Source organism: Panthera onca, chromosome A1 (genome assembly GCF_046562875.1).
Source record: "Panthera onca isolate mPanOnc1 chromosome A1, mPanOnc1 haplotype 2, whole genome shotgun sequence".
In the NCBI taxonomy this organism is placed as follows: domain Eukaryota; kingdom Metazoa; phylum Chordata; class Mammalia; order Carnivora; family Felidae; genus Panthera; species Panthera onca.
This window is the reverse complement of record NC_138339.1, coordinates 94,442,086-94,458,661: the sequence shown is the minus strand read 5'-3', so window position 1 is coordinate 94,458,661 and position 16,576 is coordinate 94,442,086. Positions and strand designations below refer to the sequence as shown.

The window sequence follows — 16,576 nt, the reverse complement described above, 5'->3', positions numbered from 1 at the left end:
TAGAGGAGGAGAGAGAGAGAGAGATGAAGAGAGGGACAGAGGGACAGAGGGACAGGGGGAGAGAGGGAGAGAGGGAAAGAGAGAGAGAATGGATCCTAAGCAGGCTCCACGCTCAGCACATAGCCTGATGTGGCACTTCTGGGATCATGACCTGAGGTGAAATCAAGAGTTGGACACTCAATCAACTGAGCCACCCAGGCACCCCTTCAAAATCTATAATTCTAAACTGAACCAGACCCATAGAGGAGATCTTGCCCAACTTCCTAACACACTGAAACTGAAGTCAATTGCAATCATTTTACCTCTACATTTGAATGGCTGTAGCATGTGAGAATGACTTTTCTATTCCCAATTCAGCGGACAGTTTTTATTTCTCACTTCCTGGAACACAGTTGACCACTCATTTCTTCATGTAACTCTACTCCCTTGACTTATGATGCTAGTCTCTCTGGTTCTCGCTGCATCCCTCCCACTAGTCCCTCTAGGTCTTCTTTGTAGATCCATCCTCCTCCTCTGATCATCTCTTATGGCCATGTTCTGCAGGTTCCACTCTTGGCCCACCACCCTCTTGCCCCTATGAGCCCTCCCTGGGTGACTGTAGGTACTGGCTTCATTTGAATTGCCATCTGTAAGCTGCTGTGTCTCAAACTAAATCTCCCCAGCCTGGTTTTGTCCTTTTGGTTGTTCCACAAGCACATGAGACTAAACTGAACTCATCATCCACCTCATCAAAACTGCCCCTCTCCTGCCCCTCATATGCATGACCTCAGTTCAAGATACTACCATTAATTAGCTAGTTGCTCACACCAGAAACCTGAGAGTTTTCCTGAACTTCTTCTTCCTCACCCATCTCCCCATCAGTGACCCTATTCTACTGATTTTACCCCTTGTATAGTTTTGGACTTTTCTCCTCCTTTCTATACTACCACTGCCTGGAGTAGCCACTCCTCATCCTTTGCCTAGTCTCCCTGCATATAGTCTCTTCTCCTCTACACAGAATGACCATATTAAATGCCAGCCTAATCATGCAACAAGTGTGCCCAAATCTGTATCAGCTCTCTTTAAGGAGAGAATAAAGTTTAAGCCTCTTAACTTGACCTAGGAGAGCCTCCATGATACAGTCCTATCTTTTCATGTACTGCCTCCTTCCACCTTGAATTTTCTTTGTAGTTTGCCCTTGTTCACATGGTTCGGCCACTTTATTACTTTAGCAAAAATGCATTTAAAATATATTTTGGTACAGAGACCATCTTTACAAAAGGATGGACTCTTCTCAGCATAGTAATTTAATGATGAAGTCTTCATTTCTTCTAAAGTAGCTTTGTAGGGCTCCCGGGTGGCTCAGTCAGTTAAGCGTCGGGACTCTTGATTTCGGCTCAGGTCATGATCTCATGCTTCATGAGTTTGAGCCCCACATTGGGCTGACAGCACAAAGCCTGCTTGGGATTCTCTCTCTCCCTTTCTCCCCTTCCCCCATTAGCTCCCATGAGCACACAGTATCTCTCTCAAAATAAATAAATTTTAAAAAAGTAGCTTGGTAACGGGCATTGTCTTTTAAAAGGTCTGCAATAGAAGCCTTTGAAAAACTTTTTTCCAACCAAAAGGTCATCTGTAAGGTTGTCCCCAGGCCATGATGATGTCATGCAGGGCAGAATAAAGCCCACACACACAGGTCACCCCTGCTTCTGCTTTTCCTCTCTCCTCTGGCCTCTGTGTCTCCTCTTCTTCCTTCCTCTCTTCTAATATTCTCATTCTGATTCTTTCCTTCCTCTTCTACTAGTAGCTGCCTTGGAGCCCAGGAAAGTTGAATCTTCTGGGAACTTCCTGTCTCACCACTGGGAGCAGAGTGGCTCAAGCTAGACCACTCCACTTCCTCCCCTTCACCACTTTGCTCTCCCTGAAAGGTCATCTCCCCTGGGGCTGAAGGAGATGGGGTCAGAAGTAAAGGAAGGGCAGGGGAGGGGCAAAGTGGCCCTCTTTTCCATGCCATTCTGGCCCCATGAGGCCTCCAAGAGCCTGGGGGTTCGCAGCCAGAGAACTAAGACACTCTGGCTAATCAAACAGTGCTACTGGGGGAAGAGCCAGGAAACAGAAATAGAATCTTATCGCTTCCATTCATAGCTCCTGTGATCTTTAGCAAGGCTCATCACGGCTCACTTTCAGTTTTCTCCTGTGTTGGTATTATAAGCAGTTCATATGAAGTAATGAAAGAGAGCCTGCTTAGTAAACTGTGAAGCACCAGATGGACATATCCCTGTGCTGTTGTTCCTTCATTCTTTGGTCACTACTGAGTGCATACTTACCAATAAGGACTGCCTGGTCCCTGTGACCCTTCTTTTCCTCTCTCCTCCCCTGTAGATCCTCCAATTTAAAGAGGTCTTAGATAGCTGCAGTTATATTTTGAATTGGCCAGGCCCTTCCTTCTCCAGCCACTGAGTTTGTTGGGGAAGACACCTACCATTGCCAGGGCTGAACTGTAATAACAAGGTGAAAATAAATGTACTCTAAGAAAGGACCCCTCTGCTTGTCACAGTCATATAATTAAAGTTCCCATAAGTAGATTTACTGACCATCAAACTCGTTATTTTCTTTCATCAAGTTTTTAAAGGTATCTTCATGATGTAATCGAACTTTCCTTCTCTCTGAAGCCAGATTATGTTCCACATGATCTTGCTCAGTCAGAAGTGTGACTGGTTTTAAATGAATCTAGAGAAAGAAAAACATTTATCTTTCATTGCCTTGTTAAATTATAAAAGCGCAGCATGGATTTTGCAAAACCAATGATATGTTATATTGTTTTCTAACTCCAAGTAAATAGAGTATTTCTGGGGGCACCTGGATGGCTCAGTCCATGAAGCATCTGACTTTTGATATCAGGTCAGGTCATGATCTCATGGTTGTGGGATTGGCACCTGTGTTGAGCTCTGTGCTGACAGTGAGCCTGCTTGGGATTCTTTCTCTCCCTTTCTCTCTACTCCTCTCCGGCTTGAGCTCACTCTCTCTCTTTCAAAAATAAATAAATAAACTTAAAAAAAATTTTTTTTAATATTTATTTTTGAGAGAGAGAGAGAGAGAGAGAGAGAGAGACAGACAGTGCATGAGCAGGGGAGGGCAGAGAGAGAGGCAGACACAGAATCCAAAGCAGGCTCCAGGCTCTGAACTGCCAGCACAGAGCCCGATGCAGGGCTTGAACTCACTGACTGTGAGATCATGACCTGAGCCGAAGTCAGATGTTTAACTGACTGAGCCACCAGTAATAATCTTCTTTAAATACATTATGTGTACATCTCTTTCTTCAGTAGAAAGATCTAGTCTTGTTATATCATAGTTGTCATTATGAAGTGCCCTTACAGTGTATTTTTTATGTACATTTTAGTTTTTCTCTGAGTCCAGAGGGATGCCACTTCCTCTGCCATAATCAAACAGTCATTCCAGTGACAGCCCTTTCCCAGTCTCTAGATACAGGGGTGCTCATCTCCTGAATCAATAGCAAGATAGTTAGGATGGTTGTTCTCACCATGACCTTGCCATCCCAGTTTTCCTACAGTGTGTGAGGGACTGAAGTTATCCAAATAAGACTCTGATTCTCCCAGGGGCAGTATGGTATAACCAGGAGGTTTTTAGAAAATTGCATTTATAAGGTTAAATATCATGAACGTTTCTTATTTTGTTATAAAATCATCTGTGTGAACATTTATATTGTTTTCAATATTTTGCTATTAGAACAATGATGCGTGAGGGCTCCTGGGTGGCTCAGTCGGTTAAGCGCCCGACTTGGGCTCAGGTCATGATCTCGCAGTTCGTGGATTCAAGCCCTGTGTTGAGCTCTGTGCTGACAGTTCAGAGCCTGGAGCCTGCTTTGGATTCTGTGTCTCCCTCTCTCTCTCTGCCCCTCCCCTGCTTGTGCTCTGTCTCTGTGTCTCAAAAAATAAATAAAATGTTAAAAAAGTTAAAAAAAATTTTTAAAAAGACCATTCCTGGGTGTTTTCACACATATTATTTGACTAAGTTTTTTTCTTAAAATATCTTTAAACTAAAAAAGTCAATATAGGCATAATTATTTCTTCATATAATATATGCTTTAAAGAGTTTTCCAAATATTAATTTTCCCTGATTTTTAAAATTTTCAACAGGCCTACAGAATAAAAAATTCTTCAAATTAATGAATGAGGAGAGGAACTTTGAATCCGCTGAATTCTTACTATGAAATGTTTTCTACTTTTTGCAAAATTAAAATCTCAAAGGAAGGGAATAAAGATGTACTCGAGAAAGGTATCATGTACTGAGAGAGATTTCTAATTTGGAAATTTCATCACACAGTGAAAACATTGTCTAATAAGCAAATTGAAAGAATCGGTAGGTCAGAACAAAGCTTTAATTGACCTCCAGAAATCTGGAACTATGGTGCAGCAGAACGAAGGGCTCAAGCTCTGCCAGAAAAGCCTGTCTGCTAACCTGCGTGCATGAAAAAGTCACCCTGCAGCTGGATGGGAATAATTCCATGCTTGTTTCCAGGACACCTAAAGGCTGGCACTGACCCTTAGCCAAGACTACAAAACAGCTAAGGGATTCATAATATGCTGCTTTCAAGTCTAAGATTCCCCTGGAGTACCTTGTCTAATTTGTTTAGGAATACAGAGACTTGATAACTTACACTGGTTTAGCTCTATACAACCTTGTTTTAGTTATGTGACCAGCAGGGTGTAAAAGTCCACCTAGTAAACTTGTGCCTTGGCTCTCCAATCTTTATCCAGATGAAGCATATTTTGTATAACTGAAAAGGACTGTGAGAGTGAAAAACAGAGAGCTTCCCCCTAAGGTCAGGAATAAGACCAGGATGTCCACTCTCACCACTTCTATTCAACATGGTACTGGAAGTCCTACCCACAACAATCAGACAACAAAAAGAAATAAAAGGTATCTGAATTGGTAAGGAAGAAGTGAAACTCTCACTATTTGTAGATGAAATGATACTATATATATAAAATCTTAACTCCACCCAAAAATTACTAGAACTGAAAAATGAATTCAGCAAAGTTGCAGTGTACAATGTATAGAAATCTGTTGCATTCCTATACACTAATGATAAAGCAGCAGAGAATGGAATTAAGAAAACAATCCTATTTACAAATGCACCCCAAACAATAAAACAGCTATCAAAAAACTTAACCAAAGAGGTGAAAAACCTGTACTCTGAAAATTGTAAAACACTGATGAAAGAAATTCAAGATCATGCAAAGAACAGAAAACTCAGAAATAAACCCACAAATACATGGTCAATTAAGCTTTAACAAAGAAGGAATGAATATACAATGGAAAAAAAAGACAGTGTCTTCAACAAATCGTGTTCGGAAAATTGGATAGACACATGCAAAACAATGAAACTGGACCCCTTTCTTTCACCATATACAAAAATAAACTGTAAATGGATTAAAGGCCTAAATGTAAGACCTGAAACCATAAAAATCCTTAAAGAGAGCACAGGCAGTAATTTCTTTGACATTGGCTATAGCAACATTTTTCTAGATATGTCTCCTGAGGCAAGGGAAATAAAAACAAAAATAAGCTATTGGGACTGTATCAAAATAAAAAGTTTCCGCACAATAAAGAAAACAACAAAACTAAAAGGCTACCTACTGAATGGGAGAAGATATTTGCAAATTAGATACCTGATAAAGGATTCGTATCCAAAATATATAAAGAACTGATACAATTCAGCACCCAAAAACAAATAATCCAATAAAAAAGGGACAGAAGACATAAACAGACATTTATCCAAAGAAGATATACAGATGGCCAACAGACAAATGAAAAGATAGTCAACATCACTCATCATTAGGGAAATGCAAATCAAAACTACAATGAGATATCACTTCACACCTGTCAGAATGGCTAAAATCAACAACACAAAAAACAATAGGTGTTGGGAGAGGATGTGGAGAAAAAGGAAACCTTGTGCACTGCTGGTGGGAATGCAAACTGGTGCAGCCACTGTGGAAAATAGTAGAGGGGGTTCCTCAAAAAATTAAAAATAAAACTCCCCTAGGATCCAGTAATAGCATTACTGGGTATTTATTACCAAAATACAGAAACACTAATACAGAGGGATACAAGCATCCCTATGTTTATAGCAGCATTATTTACAATAACCAAACTATGGAAGCATTCTAAGTGTTCACTGATAGATGAATGGATGAAGAAGATGTGGTATATACATATACAATAGACTATTATTCAGCCATCAAAAAGAATGAAATTTTGCCACCTACAACTACGTGGATGGATATAGAGTGTATTATGCTAAGCAAAATAAGTCAGTCAGAGAAAAGACAGATGCCATATGATCTCACTCATATGTGGAATTTAAGAAACAGAACACATGAGCAAAGGAGAAAGAGAAAGAGAAAGACAAACCAAGAAACAGGCTTAATTACAGAGAATTCCACCCAAGGGAGCTGGGTGGGTGGATGGGTGAAATAAGGGATAGGGATTAAAGAGTACACCTATCATGATGAAAAACAAATAATAATAATAATAATAATAATAATAATAATAATAATAATAAAGGAAAAGAACCCCAAGAGCTATGCCTGAAGTCTTAAACTTCTCTGCTGTTCGCCGGTGCTTTCTTTCTCCTACAAACAACCTCTTCTAGTTTAGTAAGGCCCTGCCCGAGCATACCCTGTGGTGTTCTGTGAGTCCTTCAATGATCCGGCCTATGAAACTGATGAACTAACTAATAAGCCTAGTTAACCATTGCCCGTCTCATTCTGGAACAAACTCACTTTGGATAGAGATGCAGGTAGGCCTGTTGGTTCATACCAAACCGCTGACTTTTTGTGGCTCTCTTTGTGATGTGCCCCTGAACAAGAACATTACTAACTGGAAAATAATTCATTTGGGAAAGCTGTTTTACAATAAAGGTTATCTGAGCCAACTTATAATGGCAGGACCATAAGGCATCTGACTTCCCAGAAATGCTCTCAGAAAAAGTTTCTTCAGGCTCAGGACAGGTTTAACTGAAGTGTTACTATAGTATTCTTATTTCATGAGTCCCTGAAGCCAAAATGAGAAGTCTCACGCTTGAGAGGAAAAACGATAGTCCTTGTGTTCTTCTCCGTGGAAGGAACAGGATGGGATGGTGATGTGGACTCCTTTCTGTCACTTTTTCTCAGATATGGAAAATCTGCAATCACCCCCATAGTCTCTCATTCTCAGGGTTTGGAGATTTGGGGGGACTCTGGGAAAAAAAACAATGGTTTGCAAGACCTATCTCAATGTCTTAGATTTTAGTGAACATAGGATCCTGGGATGCTTTGTCAAAGTACAGATTCCAAGTTCCTATACTAGTGATTCTAATTCAGTAGGTCTGAGACATAGCCCAGAAAGCTGCATTTTCAGTATTAGCTGATATGAACTTCAGTTTCAAATAGAATGCCCTTGGGCAATATGAATATGTCTTGTTGAATGTCTAATATTGGACAGAGACTGGGGGAAGTGCCGTGGTGCACAAAATTCTTCAGGGACACCTGCCACCCAGGCATCAGGATGGACTGAGTCAGATCCATCTATATCTTTGCCTGTCGGCCCAAGTAAGGAGTTGCTGGTGAGTACTGCCCTACTGTCATCTCTGTTGGGTACAGAGAAAATATGGCTTTGTCCCGGCTCTAAAGTTGGATGCAGGCTGAAGAACACTTTTGCAGAGTAAGAGGTACCCCTTGTTGCTTCAATATGGAACTAGGAGAAGCTACTATGCCCATGTTTGAAGTGATCCTTGCAGTGAGAGATTTAATTCTAAATTGGATTATTACCTTTAGACTAAATGGGGACCCTCCCCCTGATCCTAAAAATGAAAGCCAAGAAACAATGAGTAAACCCCCAGCAGACTATAGACAAGCTGCTCTGGGCCCATAGCCAGGTAGGCCTGCTGGGCACACATACACATATCAGAATAATGCATATATTTTAAGGTTGTTTTTACTCCATATGCCCTGAAGCTTATTTCTAAACTTCAATAGTTCAGCCTCTTTGACATTCTTCCTTCAGGTATAAACAAATGATTGGACTATAATATGCAAGTTCTGACTAAACTGTTCTTGCTTTTTAAAAAAAAAAATTATTTTAACTCAATTTTGAGTTATATAACCATAAAAGAAAAGAACTAACCCAGTAAACACTATTTTTGAGAAACTGATAGGCACTTTGGATCATTTAAAACACAATGTTTTTTTCCTCTTTAACAAACTGACTACATCTCCCTTCCTCTAAGGTGCTTAACACTGTATTACCACAGAAGGACAAATTTTACAAAAATATTGATGGATAAAAAATCTTGGGAAAGCATACTGCACAGTAACAAGAAATGTCTTTTTCTCCATAATAATTCTGATGCAATCATTACTATGTCCCTGAATTACATCATAGATACTTCTTCACACAGAAAATTTACCTTTTCTTTTCCAACTGGTTTGGCTACAAATGTAGAGAAAGCCACACTAACAAGTTTCTCAATACCAGTGAGCATGTCCTGTACTATCACCTTGATGCTGATCTAAAATGAAAAGAAAAATAAATAAGGAAACGTTCAGCCATCCAGAAAACAGATGAGATCACAGCAATCAAAATTCAGTCATGCATTTCAATGTTCTTTTGTTTTTGAATTAAATCAGCATTTTAATTTATTTTTAAGCAACACTATTCTTTCAGTGATGTTCCATAAAATTAAAATATAACTTTTTTTCTGGGGCACCTGGGTGGCTCAGTTGGTTGAGCGTCCAACTTTTGATTTGGGCTCAGGTCATGATCTCACGGTTCATGTGCTGACAGCACGGAGCCTGCTTGTGAGTCTCTCTCTCCTTCTTTCTCTGCCTGTCTCCTGCTTATGCTTTGTCTCTCTCTCTCAAAATAAATAAACTTAAAAAAAAACTTTTTTCTTATTAGAAAAATAGATATTTGACATGGAAAATTTGGTAAACATAAAAATACATAAATGATAAAAATGGAATCTGATTACCCAGAGTAAATATTATTAGTAATCCCATTACCCATATTAATAATCACTAATGTTTAGGTGAATTTTATTCCCATTTTATGTGTGTGTATGTATTTACATAAAATTATCACACTGTATTTACAGTTTCATGTTATAATTTTAAAAACTGGCATTATCTGACAAGTATTTTCTAATCCCATTATTACTATATGTGCTTTTGAAAACAAGATACTAATTAATGCCTTGTAGACCATTAAGGAGATACCCCATAACTTTTTTTAATCTTCAGTCTCTGGCTTTTATAACTGAGTTAACATGGACAAACTGCATCATGTTATCAGTAGCTTTGTTGCCTTTTTCAGAAATTTTGTTTTTCAGGAAGAGCAAGAAGGTGGCTGAGGCACTTTTTGGTGACACTACAAGGGAATGGATTTCCTTATGGGAAAAGATCTGAAGCTTAGGTCCTGAGGATTTCACTTTGTACAAGTATTGGTAAACTCAGGAATCTGTTGTTAGATTTTGGCTAATAAACACTTGCCCCACATATCCCTGATATGTAACACTATCTTCTTGGACTCATGGGCAACCTCAGGCCTCTTAGTTTAGCACTGTATTATTAACTATAGAGAACAGCTGTTTCTACATCTTCACCAACTACCTCATGTGCAAAAATATCAATAATCCATAATTCATTTTACATCACTTACCTTATGAATGCAAGTGAGTATTTTCACAGTAACACTCAAGTTAACTCGACAGTGGTTAACCAAATTTAAACCATCCATTCTCAAGCCCACAATTCTGGAGAGTTTAAACGAGTTCCAAACACTGTCTTCTGTTAGAACAGTTAACTTAGTTTTGTATGATGGCCAAATGTCTCATAAACATACGTAAGGGGGACTTTCACTTTGTGTCATGAAAAAGTAAGTCAGATTGGAATTACATCCTGCAAAAACAACTAGAAAACTGAACCAACTATTTTCACACTAGGATAGCAGACAATGTAGAAATGTCACCACTAAGAAGAGGGAAACAGACAAGAGGAACACTTGAATTTCTGGGCTCTCAGCCAGAAGGTAAGTCCCAGACTATGGCCAAGGAGGGGAAACTGAACCTTCCTGAAATGAGGAGGCAGAAATCAAGACCAACGCTCCTGGGATTTGTGGGCATTCCCAGAAAAAAATGTAACTACAAAAGGAAAGAATTCCAAAAATCTGCACACAGTCCTGTTAAGTGTTTGGGATGACACCAGTCTGACGTTTACAAGGTGGACGTTTACAAGGCCAGACATGAGCACCTTCTGAGGCAAAACTGATTCCTGGGGAGTGTAACATGAGCAGTCCCGAGAACTTATGCAGAACTGAGAGTCTGGTGTTCCCACCAGCCAGACCTTATTGAATACACAACATATGCAGAGACCACAGAAGACTTCAACTTGGAAGAGGGACTAAATTAGCCCTAGTCAAGGCTAGGATTTACTTTCCTTGGGATCAGAAATCTGTGCTTTTAGGGGTGCCTGGGTGGCTTAGTCAGCTAAGCGTCCGACTCTTCATGTTGGCTCAGGTCATGATCTCACGGTTCATGAGACAGAGTCCCTTGTTGGGCTCTGTGCTGACAGCATGCAGCATGGAGCCTGCTTAGGTTTCTCCGCACCCCCCACCCCGCCCCGCTCTCTCTGGCCCTCACCCACCTCTTGAGCATGCGTGCATGCTCTTTTTCTTTCTCTCAAAAAAATAAACATTTAAAAAAGAATCTGTGCTTTTAAACTCACCGGTTTTTCTTTTCTTAGCTTTTAATCAAATTTCCTTTGGAAATTCTACCTTTTCTCATGGAATAGGAGGAAAAGGATAAAAGAAAAGGAGCTGTTATCCGTGTTTGGGCTGAATATAAGGTAGAGTGCTAGCCTGTAGTAGGGAGGCTGAGAAAGTACCATCACGATCGTTGCTGACAGAGCTGACTTTTAACACAAAGATTTCCTTTCTGATTTCAAGTGTTTTGTATTCTGTTCATAGGGATACTGGGGGAAAGTGACTAACTCAGGGTAAAACCATCACCATTAGGTATGGTTACTGTCAAATAGTTCTGTTGAATAGGAATATGGGTTGAATCCAGTACCTGATAATGTGACCTTATTTTGGAAATAGGGTGGTTCAGATGTAATTGGTTAAGGTGGGGTCATACCAGAGTAGGGTGGTCTCCTAGTCCAATGTGACTGATGTCCTTCTAAAAAGGAGGGATTTGGACACAGACCCTCAGAACACTATGTGAACATGAAGGCAGAGATCAGGATGATGTGGCAGAAGCCAAGGCAAATCACCAGAATAAAGCACTGGGACACACTCTCTCAGCCCCCAGAAAGAATCAACCCTACAGACTCCTTGATTTAGCATGTCTATCCTCTAGAGATGTGAGACAATAAATATCTGTTGTTTAAGCCATCTGGTCTGTGGTATTCCACTATGCCCTAACAAACAAATATAAGTCCCTATATATCTTTTGTGCCCAAAGATCAAAGGGACTGCTACAAACCAACATAGAAGTTGCAAAATGGGATCCAGTAAACCCTTTGCTACTGGTTCAATCAGAACAGAAAATTCAAAAGCCCCTGAGAATGCTGCATTCACAACTATGGTAAAGAAAATAAAACCGAGTGGGTGAAGAAGAAAAATCTAAACTTCCTTTCTCACTTCAGTTACTCTACCTTTCAAAAACTAGTTAATTATGGGGCTAGTTTCCACTAGAGGGTGCAGAGATGGAGAAAAAGCAGAGTCAGTATAATTAAGAAACAAGACCCATGGCTTGTAAAGAACCAAGAGAGTGCCCTTCTCCCTTATATGTTTACTTCCTATGTATCCTTCTATATAAAAATAATGTGTCGCATCACATTTAATTTTAGTAGCAGAGTTGACTAGGAAACTCAAGGTCCTTATTATTTACCTGTGACACTGACTCCAGGTTCAAGCACCTTCTGAAATTCAGAACCTCATGAACTCCAAATTATGCCAGGCCTCCTGCTCTGCCCTCTGTACACAATGAAAAGAGAGCACCAATAGGCAGAAGTAAGAAAAGAGGTCTCTTACCTCCATGCTTGTGCTGAACGCTCTGGTAACTTTCGCTTTGATGGTTATCACTTGTCCAACTCTAGTTAAAAAAAAGAGGGAGGGACCTTAGTAATCCTAGTACCTCTCATTTCAGACCTAAAGATTCACTTAAATGCATGTGCAATCACTCCTTATCACGCTGATAATGATTATGCATGAAACTTCAGGTTAATGATAACAGAAAAAGACAGTTCTACAAACAGATGCCAGTCATTGTAAACCACACATATGTTGGTTGCCTCCTATTCAAACAGAAAGAGGCCTTTGCAAAGTTGGTGTGCAAAAGGACTTCCACAATCTGCAAAGGATACTTTGAGTGTCTCACAGCTGTTTCCTTAAGAGAAGTTAAAATAGACAAGCAAACCTATACAAATGACATTTCTTTTTTAAATGTCTGTTAACAAATACAGGGAGAAACATGCAAACTGATCAACTTCACCAGGTTTACATGGACCCTCCATTCACTCTTCATGATTATAGGGATTCTGGTCATATAGTCTGAAGTTGTTCCAAACCTTCTGTGTTCAGTCCCCTCAGTTACCACCGATCCTTTAACCTTAGCAGAAGGTAAGGGTCTTCCTAATGCAATCCTCTTCAATTTTTCTCAATGACTTTCAAACTTGAACTATATCCTCCTTACTTTTCTGTTTCAGAGGAAGAACGTTAGATCTCTTTCAGAACCTCTTTCTGTACCTGTGCCCTTGTTACCTCTTCTCAGCCACCATGGCTGGCTTAGTCAGCTCTTTCCTCTTTTGTACCCTCATCCTCTGCCCCTTCCCTGACTCTCCTTACTAGTCTATGAAAATGTCCAAGGCTACTTCTTTCTAAAAACGTTTCTCTCCAGCCGATTCTATTTCAAATTTTTTCTCTTCTTCTCCATATTCAAACTTCCTAAAATATTCATTTCTTTTTCTAACTCACAGATTTAAAATAAAATAAAATAATAAAATTAGAGTCAATCCTCTGTAAAAAAAAAATAAAGCTTACACAAATCAGGGAAAGAAAAAGAAATGTTTACTGAAATGTTTAAGAAATGTTTACAACTAGTCCTGGCATTAAGCTAAGACTTCAGGATACCGTGATGAACAAGATGAGGCTCCTGACTTCAAGGAGTCCAGTCTTCACTTAGGTCACCAGGATGTAAACAGATGAAGTTCAGTGCCATGAAATTTTTCAAAAGAAAAAATCGAGTATTACAAAGATAACCATAAGAAGAAGCTAATTCAGAAAGCTGGGAAAGGAGTCACAGAAGAGGTGACGTTTGAGATGGGTCTTCAAAGATGAGGATTTTGCCAGGTGCAGAGGTTTGAGGGCTTCGTTTCCCATTTACTTCTCAGCCACTTGAACCTGGCTATTGCCTCCCACATCTCACTTCCGGTCCCTGTCATTTCCTAAAAGCTAAATCCAACATCTCACCTCTTTAATGTCTTTCTTCAGGAGGCTTTCTCTTCCCTTGGATTCCAGACCAGTGTTCTCTTCTCTATCTCAGCTTCCTTCACTGGTTTCTCTTCCTTAATCCATCCCTTCAGGGTCAACATCTCCTAAATTTCTGTCCTTTATCCTATTCTCTTCTCACTACACCCTCTTCTTAGAAGACCTTGTTCTTGTCCATGATTCCGTCATCTCTATTAAAATGATTCTCTAATCTCCATCTTTAGCCTGGACATCATTCTTGAAACTCAGAGCCATATTTCCAAATTCTCTCAACAGATTCAACTAATAGTTATGGAGGCTCTACTAGACTTAGTGTTAACAACTTCCACACACATTCCAATTTAACTTAATCTTTACATCTAGCATATGCAACCAAACCAATTTTCTTTTTTCTTTATATTTGTTCCTTTTAAAGTTCCTAGCTCTGTTTGGTAAAATTTCTAGAAGAGATTTGCAGTAATAGTGCCAGGCAGAGTTAAGAGTCCCTCTCCAAAGCTACTATGATACTTTGTACTCATCAACTACTAAAATGTTATGCTTCTCTGTCTCTCAGACTTGGAGTTGGGGGGGGGGGCAGAGCAGAAGCCATTTTTCTTGTTTTGTGAACCTGTCCTGCCTTTAAAAGTAGGAGAATTCCAAGAACCTGGTTCTCCACACCAATCTCCCGATATTGAATGTCAAATGAATGGAATAACTGAAATCTCAACTAAATAAAACCAATTTCATAGCATGGCATTCAAAGTCTTCTGTTATGTAGCTCCAGTCCACTGCTGGGCATCACCTCTCTGCAGACCAGACTCTTCCTGAACACTCTCTGCTCCTTCCCATCTTGGTGCTTAGGTTCTTACAAGTGCCTCATTGTGTGAAGTTGTTTTCCTATTCACCAGAAAAAAGTCTATGCCTCAGTTAAGGCACACATCAAATGCTACTCCTCTATGGTAAAATTCTCGTTGATTTTCTAATCAAAATGTGCACCTTTTAAACTACCCCACAGAACGGAGTTTGTATCTCACCCAAGGGCTGCATCCTAGCATGCTTTCTATTCTGATGATTATGTGTTTGTCTGACTCTCACCAGACTGAGTGACCACTCCACTTCAAAATTGTGCCATAATCAAATATTTATGTATCTTACTGAGTCCATTGCAGTATTTTTTGTATAGGCAATAAATACTGAAGAATTTAATTTAATTTAATTAATTAATTAATATATGATATGGTTTATAAACAAATACATGGTTTTGTTTAACTTTTTTTTAATATGAAATTTATTGTCAAATTGGTTTCCATACAACACCCAGTACTCATTCCAACAGGTGCCCTCCTCAAAACCCATCACCCACCCTCCCCTCCCTTCCACCCCCCATCAATCCTCAGTTTATTCTCAGTTTTTAAGAGTCTCTTATGTTTTGGCTCCCCTCCTCTCTCTTTTTTTTTTGCCTTCCCCTCCCCCATGGTCTTCTGTTAAGTTTCTCAGGATCCACCTAAGAGTGAAAACATATGTTATCTGTCTTTCTCTCTATGACTTATTTCACTTAGCATAACACTCCAGTTCCATCCACATTGCTACAAATGGCCAGATTTCATTCTTTCTCATTGCCAAGTAGTATTCCATTGTGTATATAAACCACAATTTCTTTATCCATTCATCAGGTGATGGACATTTAGGCTCTTTCCATAATTTGGCTATTGTTGAGAGTGCTGCTATAAACATTGGGATACAAGTGCCCCTATGCATCAGCATTCCTGTATCCCTTGGGCAAATTCTTAGCAGTGCTATTGCTGGGTCATAGGGTAGGTCTATTTTTAATTTTTTGAGGAACCTCCACACTGTTTTCCAGAGTGGCTGCACCAATTTGCATTCCCACCACCAGTGCAAGAGGGTTCCCATTTCTCCACATCCTCTCCAGCATCTAGAGTCTCCTGATTTGTTCATTTTGGCCACTCTGACTGGCATGAGGTGGTATCTGAGTGTAGTTTTGATTTGTATTTCCCTGATGAGGAGCGACATTGAGCATCTTTTCATGTGCCTGTTGGCCATCTAGATGTCTTCTTTAGAGAAGTGTCTTTTCATGTTTTCTGCCCATTTTTTCACTGGATTATTTGTTTTTCGGGTGTGGAATTTGGTGAGCTCTTTATACATTTTGGATACTAGCCCTTTGTCTGATATGTCATTTGCAAATATCTTTTCCCATTCCGTTGGTTGCCTTTTAGTTTTGTTGGTTGTTTCCTTGGCAGTGCAGAAGCTTTTTATCTTCATGAGGTCCCGATAGTTCATTTTTGTTTTTAATTTCCTTGCCTTTGGAGATGTGTCAAGTAAGAAATTGCTGCGGCTGAGGTCAGAGAGGTCTTTTCCTGCTTTCTCCTCTAGGGTTTTGATGGTTTCCTGTCTCACATTCAGGTCCTTTATCCATTTTGAGTTTATTTTTGTGAATGGTATAAGAAAGTGGTCTAGTTTCATCCTTCTGCATGTTTCTGTCCAGTTCTCCCAGCACCATTTGTTAAAGAGACTGTCTTTTTTCCATTGGATATTCTTTCCTGCTTTGTCAAACATTAGTTGGCCACACTTTTGTGGGTCTAGTTCTGGGGTTTCTATTCTATTCCATTGGTCTATGTGTCTGTTTTTGTGCCAATACCATGCTGTCTTGATGATTACAGCTTTGTAGTAAAGGCTAAAGTCTGGGATTGTGATGCCTCCTGCTTTGGTCTTCTTCAAAATTACTTTGGCTATTTGGGGTCTTTTGTGGTTCCATACAAATTTTAGGATTTCTTGTTGTAGCTTCGAGAAGAATGCTGGTGCAATTTTGATTGGGATTGCATTGAATGTGTAGATAGCTTTGGGTAGTACTGACATTTTGACAATATTTATTTTTCCCACACATGAGCACGGAATGTTTTTCCATTTCTTTACATCTTCTTCAATTTCCTTCATAAGCTTTCTATAGTCTTCAGCATATGGATCTTTTACACCTTTGGCTAGATTTATTCCTAGGTATTTTATGCTCCTTGGTGCAATTGTGAATGGGATCAGTTTCTTTATTTGTCTTTCT

At 39.6% G+C, this 16,576-nt stretch overlaps 1 protein-coding gene across 4 annotated transcripts in view; it reads right to left on the bottom strand.

Moving 5' to 3' along the window:
* The window catches only part of ACOT12 (acyl-CoA thioesterase 12), a 49,083-nt gene that overhangs the window by 21,084 nt on the left and 11,423 nt on the right, over nucleotides 1-16,576 (bottom strand). For all 4 annotated transcript variants that reach the window (XM_060635436.3, XM_060635439.3, XM_060635434.3 and 1 more), the window contains exons 3-5: nucleotides 12,073-12,133; nucleotides 8,450-8,551; nucleotides 2,571-2,706 (exon numbers count right to left, since the gene is read on the bottom strand). In XM_060635436.3, coding sequence (XP_060491419.1) covers nucleotides 2,571-2,706; nucleotides 8,450-8,551; nucleotides 12,073-12,133 — 299 coding nt within the window. The remainder of the gene's footprint in view (nucleotides 1-2,570; nucleotides 2,707-8,449; nucleotides 8,552-12,072; nucleotides 12,134-16,576) is intronic.